The sequence below is a fragment of the Oncorhynchus tshawytscha genome, linkage group LG31, assembly GCF_018296145.1.
Source record: "Oncorhynchus tshawytscha isolate Ot180627B linkage group LG31, Otsh_v2.0, whole genome shotgun sequence".
Lineage (NCBI taxonomy): Eukaryota > Metazoa > Chordata > Actinopteri > Salmoniformes > Salmonidae > Oncorhynchus > Oncorhynchus tshawytscha.
The window spans coordinates 16,005,096-16,025,512 of NC_056459.1; the positions used below are offsets into that span (position 1 = coordinate 16,005,096).

The window sequence follows — 20,417 nt, forward strand, 5'->3', positions numbered from 1 at the left end:
ACTCTATACTCTTCTGTAAACTGGTCATCTCTGTATACCCATCGCAAGACCCACTGGTTGATGCTTATTTCTAAAACCCTCTTAGGCCTCATTCCTCCCTATCTGAGATATCTACTGCAGCTCTCATTCTCCACATACAACACCCGTTCTGCCAGTCACATTCTGATAAAGGTCCTCAACGCACACACATCCCTGTGTCACTCCTCTTTTCAGTTCGCTGCGACTAGCGACTGGAACGAGCTGCAACAAACACTCAAACTGGACAGTTTTATCTCAATCTCTTCATTCAAACACTCAGTCATGGACACTCGTACTGACAGTTGTGGCTGCTTTGTATGATATATTGTTGTCTCTACCTTCTTGACCTTTGTGCTTTTGACTTTGCCAAATAATGCTTGGACCATATTTTGTGCTGCTACCATGTTGTGTTGTCATGTTTTGCTGTTATGTTGCCGCCTTAGGTCTCTCTTTTTGTAGTGTTGTGTCTCTCTTGTTGTGATGTGTGTTTTGTCCTATATTTATATTGTATTTATTTTTTTAATCCCAGGCCCACGTCACCGCAGGAGGCTTTTTGCCTTGGTAGGCAGTCATTGTAAGTAAGAATTTGTTATGAACTGACTTGCCTAGTTAAATAAAAGTTACATAAAACTAAATAAATAAAATACACCAATAACTTTCCAAAATACTTTTAAACAACGAACGTTTCAAACAAATAAAGCCGAGCTCTTCCAGTAAGTGATAATCTCCTGTTTCAAAGACTTTGGCTTCTATTGGTTACCATTCACAATTTTGGTGCCACGGGGATGAGGGGGTCTTTGCTCCGCGCCTGAAAAATAAACTAGGGGAAAGACTAAGCTATAGTGTATAGTGTCTATATATCTATCTGCAGATGAAATAATGCAGCTGGTTAAACATGTACGATATAGACCATCCAAAAGAAACACACCACTCTTACCAGATAGTTGGTAAAATAGCCGGTAAAAATATTGGTAAGACATTTTAAGGTGCACATAGGCCAATTTGTAGTTTATAAGTGTGTATACAAGTAGCTAATAAGGCATTTATTAAGTTTTATTATTCAAACATTATAAATAATGTGTTACTGGCCGATCCTTAATAACCTCATTGTTAGTCATAATGAAGACATTAGTATTTAATAAAGAGCAAGTTACACAAGAATCCCTCTTAGAAAACTGTCTCAAAGTAGAACTAATAAAGATGTGTTCCCTATAAGATGTGTTCCCAATAAGATGTGTTTCCTATAAGATGTGTTCCCTATAAGATGTGTTCCATATAAGATGTGTTCCCGATAAGATGTATTCCCGATAAGATGTGTTCCCTATAATATGTGTTCCCTATAAGATGTGTTCCTTATAAGATGTGTTCCCTATATTAAAAAGTGTTACCTTTTTCTTACTTGAGGAAATATTGTCCAGAAATGATCCGACTGGACAGAAAGGGGCACATCACCTCTCCCCACAGTCATGAACAAAATCATAGAATGTTCCTGAAACACAGGATTTGTGTAGTTTCATGAAATAATACACTTCCATAGTGTATCTTTAAATAAGAATGTCCACTATGTATAAGGACTTGCTGCAAGTATATGTATTTGTTTAGCATATGGTTCAGTGTGGGAGAGTTTGTACGTATGTGTTATATGCGTTTGTACAGGGGATGAGAATAGCCGGCACCATATCAACACAACACTTTAAGTACATTATTCTCTAATTTCCTGGGAACATCAATTAAAATCTAATGTATTTATAAAGCCCATTTCCCTTTTTACATCAGCAGATGTCACAAAGTGCTTATACAAAAACCCAGCCTAAAACCTTAAACATAAGAATGTCCGCTACAGTATGTATTAGGACTTGCTGCCAGTATATGTATTTGGACAGTGATGCTAAAACAATCCTTTGTATTTGATTAGCCTATGGTTCAGTGATGGAGAGTTTGCATATGTGTTATATACCACTAACATTGAGTGGCTGCTGCCAACACACTGACTCAACTCCAGCCACTTTAATAATGGAAATTGATGGAAATTGATGTAAAAATGTATCACTAGCCACTTTAAACAATGCTACTTAATATAATGTTTACATACCCTACATTACACATCTCATATGTATATGTATATACTGTACTCTGTCATCTACTGCATCTTTATGTAATACATGTATCACTAGCCACTTTAAACTATGCCACTTTGTTTACATACCCTACATTACTCATCTCATATGTATATACTGTACTCGATACCATCTACTGCATCTTGCCTATGCCGTTGTGTACCATCACTCATTCATATATCTTTATGTACACATCCTTTATCCCTTTACACTTGTGTGTATAAGGTAGTAGTTTTGGAATTGTTAGGTTAGATTACTCGTTGGTTATTACTGCATTGTCGGACCTAGAAGCACAAGCATTTCGCTACACTCGCATTAACATCTGCTAACCACGTGTATGTGACAAATACAATTTGATTTGATTTGAACATTTGGCAACAATAATATTTATTGCAATTAGTGGCAAACAGTTCGCCAGAGTTTTTATTCCTGCAGACAATTCTCTCAAGATTCTATTTGAATCTGTAGCAAACCTGTGGCAACCATATTTATTGCCACTAGTGGCAAACAGTTTACCAGAAGCTACTTCTGGTGAACACAAGATCAGAGACCAGTAACTGTTGATGACCAATCAGGCGGATAAGGAAAATCTGTTGGAAAATGGAAACCAAGCTATCTAAACTCAGCTAAATTAACATCCTCTCACTGTCAACTGCGTTTATTTTCAACAAACTTAACATGTGTAAATATTTGTATGACCATAACAAGTTTCAACAACTGAGACATAAACTTAACAAGTTCAACAGACATGTGACTAACAGAAATGGAATAATGTGTCCCTGAACAAAGGAGGAGTCAAAATCAAAAGTGACCATCAGTATCTGGTGTGGCCACCAGCTGCATTAAGTACTGCAGTGCATCTCCTCCTCATAGACTGCACCAGATTTGCCAGTTCTTGCTGTGAGATGTTACCCCACTCTTCCACCAAGACACCTGCAAGTTCCCGGTCATTTCTGGGGGGGAGGGGGGGGGTGGCCCTAGCCCTAGCCCTCACTCTCCCATCCAACAAGTCCCAGACGTGCTCAATGGGATTGAGATGCGGGCTCTTTGCTGGCCATGGCAGAACACTGACATTCCTGTCTTGCAGGAAATCACACGCAGAACAAGCAATATGGCTGGTGGCATTGTCATGCTGGAGGGTCATGTCAGGATGAGCCTGCAGGAAGGGTACCACATGAGGGAGGAGGATGTCTTCCCTGTAACACACAGCGTTGAGATTGCCTGCAATGACAACAAGCTCAGTCTGATGATGCTGTGACACACCACCCTAGACCATGACGGACCCTCCACCTCCAAATCGATCCCGCTCCAGAGTACAGGCCTCGGTGTAACGCTCATTCCTTTGACGATAAACGTGAATCCGACCATCACCCTTGGTGAGACAAAACCGCGACTCGTCAGTGAAGAGCACTTCTTGCCAGTCCTGTCTGTTCCAGCGACGGAGGGTTTTGTGACCACTTGCCTTACTACAACAGGCCTACAAGCCCTCAGTCCAGCCTCTCTCAGCCTATTGCGGACAGTCTGAGCACTGATGGAGGGATTGTGCGTTCCTGGTGTAACTCGGGCAGTTGTTGTTGCCATACTGTACCTGTCCCGCAGGTGTGAAGTTCGGATGTACCGGTCCTGTGCAGGCGTTGTTACACGTGGTCTGCCACTGCGAGGATGATCAGCTGTCCGTCCTGTCTCCCTGTAGTGCTGTCTTAGGCGTCTCACAGTACGGACATTGCAATTTATTGCCCTGGCCACATCTGCAGTCCTCATGCCTCAATGCAGCATGCCTAAGGCACTTTCACACAGATGAGCAGGGACCCTGGGCATCTTTCTTTTGGTGTTTTTCAGAGTCAGTAGAAAGGCCTCTTTAGTGTCATGTTTTCATAACTGTGACCTTAATTGCCTACCGTCTGTAAGTTGTTAGTGTCTTAACGACCGTTCCACAGGTGCATGTTCATTGATTGTTTATGGTTCATTGAACAAGCATGGGAACAGTGTTTAAACCCTTTACAATGAAGATCTGTGAAGTTATTTGAATTTTTATGAATTATCATTGAAAGACAGGGTCCTGAAACAGTTTATTTTTTTGCTGAGTTTAGTTAGTTTGCTACCTACCAAAGTAGTCTGGTGAGTGTCTAACTTATTAAACTTCCTAATAAACTTTTACATTTATTAGCTAAATGATTCCTAGTTAACGATGTCATGTTTTATGGGATAGAGTCAAATAAATTTAGTTAATACCAGTTTCAATTTGTCAGCACCACTGACTGGCTAGTGCTTAGCTAGCTTACAATAGCTATCATATTTTTAAACAATTAATATGCTAGCTAGCTAACTAATGATTTGCCTAAACACGTATTTTTAGGTGAATATGTTGATGTCTTTTCATACCAATATGCATGTCAAAATGCGGTGCATATCGTTGTTACAATGTGTACCTAACCATAAACATCAATGCCTTTCTTAAAATCAATACACAGAAGTATATATTTTTAAACCTGTATATTTAGCTAAAAGAAATCCAGGTTAGCAGGCAATATTAACCAGGTGAAATTGTGTCACTTCTCTTGCGTTCATTGCACACAGAGTCAGTGTATATGCAACAGTTTGGGCCGCTGCATGGTATGGAAAGGGAGAGATAAAGCTTTTTTCACCCCACCCCCAATTTATCACCTCTAAAATGAAAATAAAACACTACAAAGAGTTTATATAATGTGTCATTACATACCTATTTGAAGGTTTGTGTCAAATTTGAATCGGGTTTTTCAGGCAGGTCTAAAGTTATCTTCAGAAGAAGACAGCGGCTGTCGCGGCTTTTGAGAGTCATGTTGGCTTGCAGAGATGACACAAAAAAATAAACGCATTCAGTTGACTAGGTATCCCCATTACCCTGTCCCTTTCTTATTTTGAATCTGTGAGAGAGGCGCCACACCTGGTGGAGAGAGGCTTAGTTGCATTATGCGTGCTGTACGTTATGTCATCACACATCACAATTTAAAATACAGCATCGGAGGTGTCTGTTTTGTCAAATTTTCTCCAATACTATTGGGCCATTACCATGTCAATCAACGCTTGAATAGAAGTGTAGTTCACACCCCAGATGTTGATGCCAACACAGTCGCTACAGTCCCATTAGTTTTCATTGCAGCATCGTTTGAAAGTCGCGGTTGCGTAAATTTGTACAGAATGGGATTAGCAAACAGTAACCTTTGAGCAAAGCATTGTTCTATCTGTAGTTAGAGCTCACCTTAAATTTGATGTAGCTAAGGTAGTATAGCTAGCTATCTTTCAAAATATAATAATTCTGTCAAGGTCAATGGACAGCTTTGTAAAGGATACGCTCAATGAGTGGAACCTAGCCTCATATTCCAAAGTTTGAGGGTAAGTAAAACTGAGAAATTCCTTTTTGAGAGTGAGTGGACAGAGCAGAGGGGAAAAACAAAACAGTTTTTTATTGACCCAGTGTAAATCAGAAACTACATGCATGTCTCCCACATTGTCATTGATAACCAAAAGTACCTTAACGGAAACTTGAAAGACCTAACTTCATCAGAGTCTCTTAGAACCATTGAAGCCACTTTGGAAAAATATTCTGTCCTTGAGCGAGGCAGTTAACAACAACTGCTCCACGGGCGCCGAAGATGTGGATTTAGGCCCCACACCGTTCTGATTGTAGTGGAGGAGATAGACCAGGAAACGCTCTTGCTTTTGGACGACTCGACTATAGCCTGAAGTTAAAGAAGAACATAAAATACTTACACGCAGTGATTAAACGCCACCCTTTTCATACACGAGGGGGGGTCCCCGGGACACACGTGAATACATAGGACTGTGGAAACCCCAAGCGACACCAAGTTTGAGCAGTAGCCGGGTGTTGCCAGGTACACGTTGAAAGATTTGTTGTGAATTTTGAAAACTGATTGGTATAAGGAATGTATAATTCATTGAATACTTTGTGCTCACAACAGTGTCAAATGTGAGAGGGCAGCCCAGATGACCCAAGTGGCTAAAGAACAACATCTGGCCGGCAATCCATGTTGCGGAGTACCTGAAGGACACCGCAATCCAGAGGGCTCAGTGGACCAGACAGAATGGGGACAAGACAGTCGAGATAGTACGAGAGTATCCGCCTCTGCTGGATACTCCAGGCATGGTGGGTATTTTTTTTTTACAAAAACATTAAGACTTGAATTTGATTCTGTTTGCTGTGATTAACTAGCCTGGCTGACGGAACCCACGTGACTCACACCGCAGGGAGACCTGTGAACACACTGATCTGGAAATGAGGCTGTTTGTTGATGCAATATTCGCTCATAAATTGTGCAACGGGGTTTGATTGGTTCTCTCAAATGATTTCTTTCTCCTCGGGGTTGAGACCTCATTGTTTGGATTAGAAAATCCAACCATCGTAATAGAAGGGGGCAGCGCTCAGGGGCTCAGTGTGGCTGTGCGTGTGGGTGTTTGAGTGTGAAAGAAAGAGAGCCAACTAGTAAAAGCACAGCCCCCTTCATTATCAATGCACTGTGCCAACAATATTAAAGAGCCATTCCAGACTGAGGTCAGGAGGACTTCGAGAGTTAGGTGTTAGCCAGACTAATGATTAAAAAGTAATTGTTTGTCCACTTTACTACAGATTGCTCAGGACTTCTCCAATTTAAACCTGGACTGACTGGGGAAACTCACTGAGAACTGGATCGCTGTCTACAAGGACAAAAAACTTTGCCAGCCGAGAGTAGCAGGCCCAAGATCTTTCTCTTCAAAGTGCAGTTATAGTTTGAAATGACTCTGCTAATGGTGCCTTAGATGCACATGAATTTTTAGTTATTCACTAAACATTCTCTTAAGATACACAAGGTGACATCGCTTTAAGACTTCTGCCAGTGGACCTCCCAACACCAGTCTACAAGATTGTCAGGAAGACATTCCGACACAGCTTCGAAGAGACCAGAAAATCCTTCAATGACTTGCCTGCACGTTTAAATGGTGGATAGGCATAGGGAGATTGATGGGGAAATTAGATGATAGCATTTGTAAACCTTGAATGAAAGGAACAGCGTTCCAAATTCTGTAATGCATAACTCTCCAAGTAAATGGAACACACAACAATAATTCAAAAGGGCTACAAAGCGAACATAACAAACACAACTGTTTATTATGGATTCTCATGACCATTAAGTTGGCATAGGCTACACAGTGCATGCGAATTGACACGCTCTACTCTTATGTGCACATTTTGACGCCGTTTCTCCGCCCGATTTGGGCTTTACACACACGTATGCTTTGTTTTTCTCAGATGGCAATCTGAGTGTGAACATCAAGTTCAGCTGAGGCTTTAGTCTGATGTTTGGACTGTTTGGTTGATGAAATAATATAAATACATTTTAATCATCAATCCTATTATGAAATCTTGTTTTATGAAATGACACATACTTAAACTATAGGGCTTTATTTAAATTTGCTATTTAAAAAATGCTCTGATGTTCTGAAATGCAGGCAATACAAATGAATTATTTGACATTCAATATTGTATCTTGATTGTGTGTAGGAAAATGAGAGGGTGGGATGGTAGAGAAGGCAAACATATATAAGCAAAATTAAAATTAGAATAACACTGAAAATAAACCAATGATTACATAAATTACCCAGCTGCTGGGTAAATCCCCCAACCCAATGTTCTGGGTTTGTCACAATGCAACACACTGGGTTGTTTTAACCCAGCAATAATATGGTCTAATTTACCTAGCAGCTGGGTCAAGCGCTCAACTCAAGGCACTACTTTAGAAGGACAACCCATCCCTACTGGGTTGAATTAACCCAATACTGTGTTTGTCCAATATTGACCCAGTGTTGGGTTGTCAAAATGACCCAAATTGGGTTATTTTTAATGCAGCATGTTTTAGAGTGTAACAATAATTCATTTTGGGGGAAAAATATGAATTGCCAAATTAGGCATAAGTCTATTACTACCTTTTTTAAGTTGCCAAAATAAAATGTTTTCAGTATCCTAATTTCGTATGTTTTGTGTTTTCTGATTGTTTCAGTTCATGCATTCAACAAGCGTTGTACTTCCACAGGGCCGTAAATTCCAAAGTTCACTCACAAAGGCAATACTTATGAACTGGGTTTGATTTAGTTTTTGTTTTAATTATTTACATTTTGTTAATTATCTTTTAAACTCACATTGGTTGAAATCTATTGCTCAGTTAACACTTGGCTCATGTAAATAATTTTATAGTTGTCCCTTTAAACATCCTAAGGTCAACATGCCATAGTGTTCACATTTCTCTCAAGTAAATGTTGTAGCTACATAAAAAGATTAAATAAACAATTTATTTGGGAAATATCCCGTCTTTGCTGTTTTCTTCATTACCAGAGTGATGATTTCAAGTTGTATAGGATTTATTTTTTTATCTGTTAAGACATTGAACATGCTGTTTATTATATTTACTATATTACTATGTTTTGTTTCTTTTCTCAGAGAAGTTCATTTAAAGTTGTGATTTTGTTTATGTTGATACAACATTTCAATGTTAACACACAATAACCAAAAACCTGATCTAATTTGCATATTCATACTGAGTTTGCAGCACATTTGCGGCAAACAGTAGAATGTTCGCTACAAGTTTTCCAGAATATGTATATGTACTGCAACATTTGGCCACAAAACGAATTTGCATGTGAAAATGTGAGCTTGCCGCAAATTTGAGACCCAAAGGTTTGCCACAACTGTTTGCGTAGAAGCCTATTATTTCTGTAAGGGTTGTGATTGAAAGATATACACTATGGACGTTCAGTTGCTAATTTTCACGCGTATATGATATACAGTGCATTTGGAAAATATTCAGACCCCTTAACTTTTCCCAGATATTGTTACGTTACAGCCTTATTCTAAAATTGATTGAATCATTTTTCCCCCTCATCAATCTACATACAACACCCCACAATGACAAATCATTTTTTCCCCTCATCAATCTACATACAACACCCCACAATGACAAATCATTTTTTCCCCTCATCAATCTACATACAACACCCCACAATGACAATTTTTTTTTTTTTTTTTTTTTTAAAGAACAAACTGAAATATCACATTTACATAAGTATTCAGAATATTTACTCAGTACTTTGTTGAAGCACCTTTGGCAGCGATTACAGACTTGAGTCTTCTTGGGTATGACACTACAAGCTTGGCACACCTGTATTTGGGGAGTTTCTCCCATTCCTCTCTGCAGATCACGCTCTGTCAGGTTGGATGGGGAGCATCGCTGTACAGATATTTTCAGGTCTCTCCAGAGATGTTAGATCGGGTTCAAGTCCGGGCTCTGGCTGGGCCACTCAAGGACATTCAGAGAGTTGTCCTGACGCCAATCCTGTGTTGTCTTGGCTGTGTGCTTAGCGTCGTTGTGCTGTTGGAAGGAGAACCTTTATCCCAGTCTGAGATCCTGAGGGCTCGGGAGCAGGTTTTCATTAAGGATCTCTTTGTACTTTGCTCCCTTCATCTTTCCCTCGATCCTGACTAGACTCTCAGTCCCTGCTGCTGAAAAACAGCATGATGCTACCTCCACACTTCACTGTAGGGATGGTATTGGCCAGGTGATGAGCGGGGCCTGGTTTCCGCCAGACATGATGCTAGGCATTCAGGCCAAAGAGTTGAATATTGGTTTCATCAGACCAGAGAATGGTGTTTCTCATGGTCTGAGAGACCTTTAGGTGCCTTTGGGCAAACTCCAAGCGGGTTGTCATGTGCCTTTTACTGAGGAGTTGCTTCCGTCTGGCCACTCTACCATATTGACTGATTGGTGGAGTGCTGCAGAGATGATCGTCCTTCTGGAAGGTTCTCCCAGGAGTGTTGTCAGAGTGACCATCGGGTTCTTGGTCACCTACCTGACCAAGGCCCTTCTCGCCCGATTGCTCAGTTTGGCAGAGCGGCCAGCTCTAAGAAGTGTCTTGGTGGTTCCAAACTTCTTCCATTTAAGAATGATGGAGGCCACTGTGTTCTTGGGGACCGTCAATATTGCATACATTTTTGTACTCTATCCCAGATCTGTGCCTCGACACAACTCTGTCTTGGAGGTCTATGGACATCTCCTTCAACCTCACTGCTTGGTTTTTGCTCTGACAAATGTGTGTTTTTCCAAATCATGTCCAATCAATTTAAGTTACCACAGGCGGACTTCAATTAAGTTGTAGAAACATCTTAAGGATGATCTATAGAAACAGGATGCACCTGAGCTCAATTTCGAGTCTCATAGCAAAGGGTCTGAATACTTATGTAAATAGTATATGTTTTTTATTCTCAATACATTTGCAAACATTTCTAAAAACCTGTTTTTGTTTGTCATTACGGGGTATTGTGTGTAGATTGATGAGGAAGAAAATGCATGAACAGCGATGCTCCCCATCCAACCTGACAGCTTGATCTGCAGAGAAGAATGGGAGAAACTCCCCAAATACAGGTGTGCCACGCTTGTAGAGTCAAACCCAATAAGACTTGAGGTTGTAATCGCTGCCGAAGGTGCTTCAACAAAGTACTGAGTAAATATTCAGAATACTTATGGAAATATGATATTTCAGTTTTTTTATTTTTTATTTAAAAAAACGGCTTTGACATTATAGAATATTGTGTGTAGATTGATGGGGGAATAAAAAATAATTTAAAAAATTAAAAGAAGGCTGCAATGTAACAAAATGTGGATAAAGCGAAGGGGTCTGAATCCATTCCGAATGCACTGTAATGTGAATCAATGTCTTATTTCATGATACTACACAAATCCTTTGTTTCACACAAACATTACATGCTTTTGCTCATGGGTGTGGGGAGGTGTGACCCATTCTGTCCAATGAGGTCATTTCTGGACAATATTTTTGCCAGTAAAAACATGGTTACACTTTAGAAAAGGGAGCACATTTTTAAGGCACTGTGTCCTTATTAGTCCCACATTGAGACAGCTTACTAAGAGTATGTTTGTTGTGTAACTCGCCCCTTATTAAATACTAATGTCTCTATTATGACTAATAATGAGTTTATTAAGGATTGGCCAGTAACACATGATTGAAAAAGAAAAATACTTAAAGCTGCAATATATAACTTTTTCGGCGGCCGCCGGGCCAAATTCACATAGATATATGAGTTATAGATGTGTAATTCGCATTGAAAGCAAGTATAAGAAGCATAGATCTGTTTTATGTGTGGTATTTATATTTTTCCCCATTCTAAACTTTCGTTTTTGGTTATGGTTTAGACGGTACAATGATTCTCTACACAATGACTGCTTGTTTTCTCACATAAACTGAAATTAGGCGAACTATTCAAATTTTTGAAACCAGCAGCTGAGCCATTTCTGCATATTGCACCTTTAATAAAAGGCCTAATCTATTGCTAATAAGATATAATAAAGACCTTATTAGCTACTTGTATATACACTTGTAAAATACTAATTAGTGGCTAATATATGCACCTTAAAAGAAATTGTCACAAAAATATTGTTGGTTGATATATCCATGTAGGGAGATTAAACTACTGCTGCCTACTGTCTACATGTTGGTTTAATGTGGACTGTCCTAAATGATCACATCACAGTGTTTTATTAATCTCTGCACACAAGGTATGCAAAGATCTGTTAGACTATGAGTGCAAATGACCACATTTGCCAGGCATGTCATTGATAAAAACACATGTGCTTTATCAAACATTGAATTTGGAGCATTGCCAAGGACTTAACATATAAGTACCTCAAGAAAGTAAAAGGTTCAACAGATCCTCACTGAAACCTCACTACAACAGACATGATGTACCAGGCTTTCCTGCTGACGATCCCTCTACTGATGCTACTTCAGACATCATGCACCACCACTTCAGCACTTGATTCTGTAAAGAAGGTTGGGCAGGCATGTGCTCCAAAAGTTGTCACAGTTAATGAGTTGAGAAATAGGGCTCAGTTCAATGCCAGAAACTGCAAGGAAGTTAAGGATAAATATGGTCAAACTGAGAACGGCCTGTACTACCTGACCACAGCTACTGGGGTGGTCTACCAGACCTTCTGCGACATGACCACAGCGGGCGGCGGCTGGACTCTGGTGGCAAGCGTGCATGAAGACAACATCTATGGGAAGTGCACGGTGGGCGATCGTTGGACCAGGCAGCAGGCCAACAACGCCAACTGGCCGCAAGGAGAAGGCAACTGGGCAAACAGGAAGACTTTCGGAACAGTGGAGGCAGCCACGGACGACGACTTCAAGAATCCTGGCTACTACGACATCGAAGCAGAAGACATGTCGGTGTGGCATGTTCCCAACAACAATCCGGTCAACCACTGGAACCTGGCCGCCATCATGCGCTACCACACTGACAGGCACTTCCTCCATCTGTACGGGGGAAACCTGTACCAACTCTTCCACAGCTACCCGGCCGAGTACAACGTTGGTGCACACCTGTCCGACAATGGACCCTCCATTCCCATAGTGTATGACCTTGGGGACAAAGAGTCTACCAAAAATGTATACGGCCCTTACTCTGGAGGGGAGAATGAAGGAGGCTTCATCAGTTTCAGAGCCATAAACCATGAACGGGCGGCCACAGACATCTGCTCTGGGGTCAAACCCAAAGGTGGTAATGTTGAACATTACTGTATAGGTGGATGTGGGTTTTTCCCTGAGGCTAACCCTCTTCAATGTGGGGATTTCACTGGCTTTGCCTGGAATGGCTATGGGACCCATGTAGGCTTTAGTGCATCAAAACAGATGCTTGAGTCAGCTGTCTTACTCTTTTACCACTAATGCACCATGCATTTACTTTTTTGGGGTTGTTTTATTGATTGAACGATTTTTGGGTACAGATTACAACAATACATTTAAAAGTCGTTTTGGTAATACCTTTTATTTGTTTTTCTCTATTAATTCCATTACTATAAAGAAACAGTATAAAGCATTGACCATTCCATGCGTCATAAAAAGATGTGCGTCTTATACACTCATTAAATGCTTATAGTTGATATTGTGACAAATATTATTATGTCACGTGAGGGTCATAACTGAAATACTGTAAGGTTACTGTAATCTACTTTGTGACATCTGTTGTGTTGGGGTGATGGGGGTTGGAACGTCTGTATAGATTGTGTGTGCTTGTTTGAACTTTCTTTCTGCAATAAAGTAGTCTATAGATTTGAGAGCATGAAATGAGCCTACTGTACTTTTTCATCAGAATCTTTCTTTGGTGGGTGGGTTAAGGTGAACTTACTCCCCCATATGGGTCTATCTTTGCCTACAACAACCAACACAACCCCTGGGACCTTGGCAGAACTTTGTCTATGAGATAGAATACCTCCTCACCATCTCTCTAAGAAGGAGAAGGAGAGAGAGAAGGCGAGAGAGAGAGAGAGAGAGAGAGAGAGAGAGAGAGATAGAGAGATCAGGCGAAAGAGAGAAGGCGAGAGAGAGAGAGGGAGACAGAGGAGAAAGGACATAGAGAGGACATCGCGAGGACATGTTCTGAGTGCTGTAATGATACCCCAGTGTTTTCACACGACTAGCTGTGTGATGTTTTGAAATGTAGATATACAGTACATGCTGCTGGCTGTCAGATTAAAACATGTTTGTCTCTTGAAGAAAGACACTTGACATGATCGTATCCAACTAATGGCGCTCCTCTGGGACACACACACACACACACACACACAGCCAAGAGGCGGCAGGCGACATAATGATGAAGAGAAGAAAAGCCGGCAGCCTAGCCGAGTCTCAGAATGTCCATGGCCGTACAGCATCATTATTTCTGGGTCTGTTTCCCTGGTTGAAGCTTTCTGGGAAGGTTGAGAGCCAGAGATGTTCCCACCACCCTCAGAGGAAAAGACACATAACTAGGGTGTTCTGGCTAACACACTCACCTTGTGTTAGGATCACAGTCACATACAACTGTACACAAACACACATACACATATGCACACGCATATAGGCAAATGGCTGAAAGGCTGAGCATAGACAGAAGGTCTTATGTATGGTGGTGACAGAGCAGTGTGTGTGTGTGTGTGTGTGTGTATCGAAGCGCCGATGAGCAACACAGGGGTAGCCTGCAGGCTAGCACGTTACTTACGGAGGGAACCCTGACACACACACACACACACACCTCAATCTCTCAAGATGAGTAACAGTGGGGTCCGAAATGATCGATACCCTTGATAAAGATGAGCAAAACATTGGGAAGTTATATTATTTTACACTAACTGCTCACCTTTATCAAGGGTGTCGATAATGTTGGACTTCAAGCCCTTTGAAAACCTGTGGTTTGAATTGAAGAGAGCAGTCATTAACCGCAGACCAAGGAATGGTCTGTGGAGGAATGGTCTAAGATCCCTCCCAATGTGTTCTCCAACTCATAAAACAGTTTAGAAAAAGGCTCAATGCAGTTATCCTGGCAAGGTGTGGTGTTGAAAACAGTGTCAATCTGAGATTATTTATTTTTTTAACTTGTTAAATAAAATCTCTTTCTCTGAGCAATTAGTCTTAGTATAAAATAATATAATTTGCCAATTTTTTTAAGCATACAATACAGCGAAGTATTTTAATTATTTATTTTATATAGTCATTTTTGCTCATCTTGGTCAAGTGTCAATAATTTCTGACCCCAATGTATGTCATGGTCATGGATACAAACTCTACATGTAACAGGGTTGGTTATGTTTCCACTTGCCTCTAAAGAAAGGTGTATTTAATGTTCAAGCATTCTTCTTGGTTGGTTCAATTCCGATGACAATTCCGATGACAATTCCGATGATGTTGTGATTGGCCCCGCTTGCAGATAGGGGGAGATCGCGAACGTCAGATCTCATCCAAATGAAAATGTGATGCAAGGGGTAGGTCACGATCTGAATACTGTTTTCTATGTTATATTTTACAATGTGTACATACAAATTTGCTGTACATTGCTGATTTATACATGTGTGGGTATATGGTACCTGTTAGGGATTGAGGGGCTTTCTGGGATGTGCTTTGGTATATGATTGCTGTATATAAGTGTGTTAGCTAGCATGCTGGTCCCATAAGCCCACTGCTAACACAGTTGTTTTCATGCTACAGATTATACCATCGACAACCATCAACATCATCAAGCCCTGCACAAGTAACGTGCTGTTTCCTATTTAGCAACAGGTATTTACACATGTTATATTTTGTATTGTATTTATGTATTTTGTTTAGTCCCAGTATGAAAATGTGAGGCAAGGGATTTTACCATCGACAGCCATCAACATCATCAAGCCCTGCACAACTAACGTGCTGTTTCCTATGTAACAACAGCAGATAATAAATAATGCTCAACTGGGACCACTGGCTGGGGTGATTTATTTGGACAAAACACAACGCAAGGAGAGTACGATCAACATCTGTTACATACATAGGACACATACATTGCCCAATCTGAAGCTAACTGATAGTGAGGTCTATGGAGAGGGAGGAAAAACACATGAGACAGTGAGGGAGTGTCAAAGCCTGAGGACTAATTAGATAGTCGCTAAACGCTCCATCTGGCCACTACTCTCAGGGTTCAGAAGGTAGTAGAAGAAGGGAGGAGGGATAAGGAGGTAGATGTATTCTACCTGGCTGGCAGGAAAAGTGTTCCTATAGTCTCTGTCCTCAACCTATAGATGAACGGGTCCTATAGTGTGGGTGTCAGGGGAGAGACATTATGACCCTGGTACATCAGGTTTCCACCTGTCAGTACTGCAGAGGAGAAAGCAGGCAGCTTCATGGTCCCCTTCTTTCTGTCTCTACCCATCCATTCTTCCTCTCCCACCTCATCCTCCTTCCCCCTTCCCTCCTCTCTCCCTCCCGCCCCCTTCCCTCCTCTCCCGCCCCCTTCCCTCCTCTCCTCTCCCGCCCCCTTCCCTACTCTCCTCTCCCGCTCGCCCCCTTCCCTTCCCTACTCTCCTCTCCTGCCCGCCCGCCCGCCCCCTTCCCCCTCTCCCGCCTGCCTGCCCCCTTCCCTCCTCTCCTCTTCTCCCCCTCTCCTCTCCCGCCCACCTGCCCCCTACCCTCCTCTCCTCTCCTACCCCCTTCCCTACTCTCCTCTCCCGCCCGCCCCCCCTTCCCTCCTCTCCCGCCTGCCTGCCCCCTTCCCTCCTCTCTTGCCCTCCCTCCCTCCCTCTCCCCTCCCGCCCCCTTCCCTCCTCTCCTCTCCCCTCCCGCCCCCTTCCCTCCTCTCCTCTCCCCTCCTGCCCCCTTCCCTCCTCTCCTCTCCCTCCCCCCCTTCCCTCCTCTCCCTCCCGCCCCCTTCCCACCTCTCCTCTCACTCCCGCCCCCCCTTCCCTCCTCTCCTCTCCCGCCCCTTCCCTCCTCACCCCCCTTCTCTCTCGCCCTACCTCACTCCCTCACCCCCTTCTCTCTTGCCCTCCCCCTTGTCTCTTGCCCTCCCCCTTCCCTCCTCTCTCAACAGCCCTACCTTCCCTCCCCTCTCACCCTCCCTCACCCCCCCTCCCTCTCTTCCTTTTAGCCAGAAGTAGCTCAGTGGTGTGAGAGGGATATAAACCTAGCTGAGCCCCAAGTCAGACTCACTAGCTATAAACCCCAGCTCAGCTGCAGACTCACTAGCCTGGCTAAAGTGGATTTGGGAAGAGAATTAGAAACCCTGTTAATCCCCTATTGTCATCGCTCCATAGCATGCTGCACACAGAGGAAAGATAATTACTGTATTTGGAACAGAAAATAGAGACAATTTGCCACATTTAAATTCATTAATGACTGCCACGTGGTTTCATATCTTTTTCTCTGAATAACGATAAAAGTGGGTTATTTTTTGCTGTTTAGGTTCAAAGTGGAACCGATGCATACAGGGCTGGTCATTTATTATGTAAGGATCAATCTCATTCCATGGAGGGCCGAGTGTCTGCGGGTTTTCGCTCCTTCCTTGTACTTGACTGATGAATTAAGAACAATAATTAAGAAGGAACTTCCCTCATCTGGTTGTCTAGGTCTTAATTGTAAAGCAAAAGCAAAAACCAGCAGACACTCTGGCCTCCATGGAATGAGTTTGACACTGCTGATTTAAGGCATTCCACACAGTTATAGTGATACTGAGTCATTACCCTTTGAGAAAGTGAAATCATATTCAGAACTACATGAAAGGCAGGAGTAGGGCTGTTGCGGCGACCGTATTACCACCACACCGGTGGTCACATGTCATGAAGGCAGTCAAATTTAACATGACCGTTTAGTCATGGTAATTAGGTCTCTTCAAGCTCTGATGCTGCTGATGGTCATTAGTAGTCTACCAAACTTGCTAACGGCCAGGTACTCAGCACTCTATTGTCCCTCTAATCACTCTGGCATCAATGAAGATGAAATCAAAAATCTAATCTAACACTTCATGAGAGCCCAGTATGAAAATGTATGTTGTTGTTTGTAGTTCATGTTGCGCAACATTTCTATAGGCTATATAATTGCATGAGAAAACAGAGTGATGGCCTCTATTAAAAAGAGGAGGATCCCATTAGATTTCTATAGGCTAGGCCTACTGTATTTATTTCTTAACTTTCCTAATATTAAGCAAATATTAAGCACATTGCTTATCTTTACAACAGGAGTATAGCCTACCTGGTTGGCATTAAAGTGAACTACAGGAAAAGTGTCCTCCATTCAGTGCAGAGATTACATCTATTTTTTCACCTGCCCCTGTTTTAAAACAGATGCATGACAATGGTCCATTCTAAATCAAAACGGATTTCACACACATATTATTTAGTATATGTAAAGACAAAATTAAATCAAGAATAGTCTGATGGGTGACAATATTAGCCTATCACTTGTGAATTATATATTATCACTTGTGAACGATGCCCAGCTTAAGGCAAGAAATAATGCCTTTTTTCTTCTTATCATAGTCGCACACCTCATGTAGCCTAGCCCGTATGCCTATATGTTTTGATAAGGTTGGTATCACAACTAAAGTGACCAAATTACTTCTTAAAATGAAGCACATGAACCCGCTTTCCAACCGGTGTGGAGCCTAACTGGCATACATAAGCAGCACGAGTTTCAAGTTTGGGGAAGAACATTTTCACCATTTAAAAATGCACCTTTATAATAAAAGCATTGCATGCATAACCTCATTTGTGGTCACTTTTGATAATGGTGTTTTCCCACTAATGGAACATTTTCACTTATAATCTACTGCCGCGTGCGCATTGCTGCGCTTATAATGTGAAGAAATAGCCTAATAGTTTATCAACATTTTAAGCTAAACATTCTGATCTGTTGCGTTAGCCTCAAATCGTACATTTTTTTGTGGGGGGGGTGCTAGGGGTTGTAACGTGTACACTGGTAGTCGGGAAGCAAGTTCAGAGAGTGTATTTAATAAATAAACGAACATAGAACAAAACAAGAAACACGGGTAGCGTACAGACATGAACACTGGAACAGAAACAAGAACACCTAGGGAAAGAACCAAGGGGGGTGACAGATATAGGGAAGGTAATCAGGAAGGTGATGGAGTCCAGGTGAGTCTGGTGAGACGCTGGTGCGCGTAACGATGGTGACAGGGGTGCATAATAAATCAGCAGACTGGCGATCTCGAGCAACGAATGGGGACTATGCATGACAATGGTTGTATTAAATTTGGGATCTATCGCATCCACGAACTGTCCCAAAATATGTTTGGAATATTTATTTATTGCACAGAATAGGTCAACTTTTGTACTATGGGGGATAGTAGATTGACATAGGCTAGTGCTTTTGCTGTTCGTTAGGCCTACTCATCTTGTTGGCTGACGAAAACTAAATGTGGACAGTTCTTTTAATATATTCAATATGCACCTCGGAATTGGATAAGGACCCGTGCAGTTGTGTCCCCTGGTGTGCCTGTCTTCACTTGTAGCCTGTGAGAAAGACCCGATCACGTGATGGAGAGCTGTGTGAGTGAGAAGTGTTTCAGAACAGGCAGCACTCAGGGAGAAAGGCTGCAAAAGGAATGGATTTTTTTTCCGCCTTTACACAAAGGGGATGCCGCCGGGAAATTCAAAGCATTATCAGGTGCTTCTCCAATTGTGAATGAGAGACTGATAAAGTGTGAACAGCCTGCGCAAAAAAACAAAGCAGATCTCATGCCTTTCAAGTGACTTTTTTGAAATCATCATTAGTCGCATCATGCAGCCTTACAATGTATTAAACATCTAAACATATAGCCATACATATAACATATAGTATTAAACATCTAAACATATAGCCATACATATAACATATAGTATTAAACATCTAAACATATAGCCATACATATAACATATAGTATTAAACATCAAAACATATAGCCCAATGTTTGTAGAACAACTAAAGGTACATTATTAACTCTAAATTAAGCATATAGGAGTACCTACTTCGTTGTTAACCGCTCGGCACAGAATAGCCGCATGTCCGCACTCCCTCAAATCATTTGGAGAAAATATCCTTTCTATTTTATTCAGTTTTGTTCAATTGTATTCTTCATACTATAAAATAATTTAAAAGAATGCCACGGAATTCTTAGCAAAGTTTGTCTGCTAAATGAACTAGTGTAGCCCACAACCATTTGGCATAGCCAGATCAGGACCTAACATAAGGACAACTCAGAGTATGCTGCTATTTTCTTCTGAAATAGACTTCTTTTGCTTCATATCATGTTTCTTCAGACCTGTCTAAAATAAGTAATGGATTTATTGTGAAGGTATAGGCCATATTACATGGATTTATTAGACTTATTAAAATGTAGATGTTCCAAAGGTCTGCATCAGTGGCTTGTAGGCTGTGTGTGGGAGCCAGAAGATGCTAAATGTGTTTTTTAATTAATGGTCAATTACCGTGATACAGACAGTTATTTGCTTGACAATCACCGACTGACAAAATTTCGTGACTGCCACAACCCTAGGCAGGAGAAACATCAGTCAACTTTTATACATTTCTAGCCATTCATTCTTCAACACCAGACTTATATAATTGTATTACAACACTCAGCTCGTACCAAAGCTCTGCAGATAATGTCAAATAACTTCGCTGAACATACAGAATCTAGATCTGTTTTAGCATGGTCATGTGTCCCATCTCCTCTAGGATCTCCAGGCTTTACATTCAGTGCTCTGATTAGCATAGTGTGTTAGACAGGGAGAGTCTCTCACACACACACACAGTTGGTCCTATCTACAGCTGTGTCTATTAGCATTGTGTCTTTCAGACAAAGACACCAGCCACCATGAGAGGATGAAAGGAGGCAGCACCAGTAATCCTAGATTATCCAGCGCTGATTGAGAATGGAGGGAACGTGACGCGCACACACGC

General features: G+C 41.5%; 2 protein-coding genes across 9 annotated transcripts in view; one reads left to right on the top strand and one right to left on the bottom strand.

Annotated features, from left to right (window-relative positions):
* The window catches only part of LOC112229315 (receptor-type tyrosine-protein phosphatase U-like), a 283,382-nt gene that overhangs the window by 234,416 nt on the left and 28,549 nt on the right, over positions 1 to 20,417 (bottom strand). The window lies entirely within an intron of this gene.
* Positions 11,913 to 12,902, top strand: LOC112229368 (intelectin-like). Its single transcript, XM_024395180.1, has one exon. It carries the CDS (start codon positions 11,913 to 11,915, stop codon positions 12,900 to 12,902), a length of 990 nt encoding a protein of 329 aa, XP_024250948.1.

Bases quoted from the DNA above. Each gene is read 5' to 3' on its own strand.
- LOC112229368 (XM_024395180.1), top strand. From the start codon at position 11,913: ATGATGTACCAGGCTTTCCTGCTGACGATCCCTCTACTGATGCTACTT.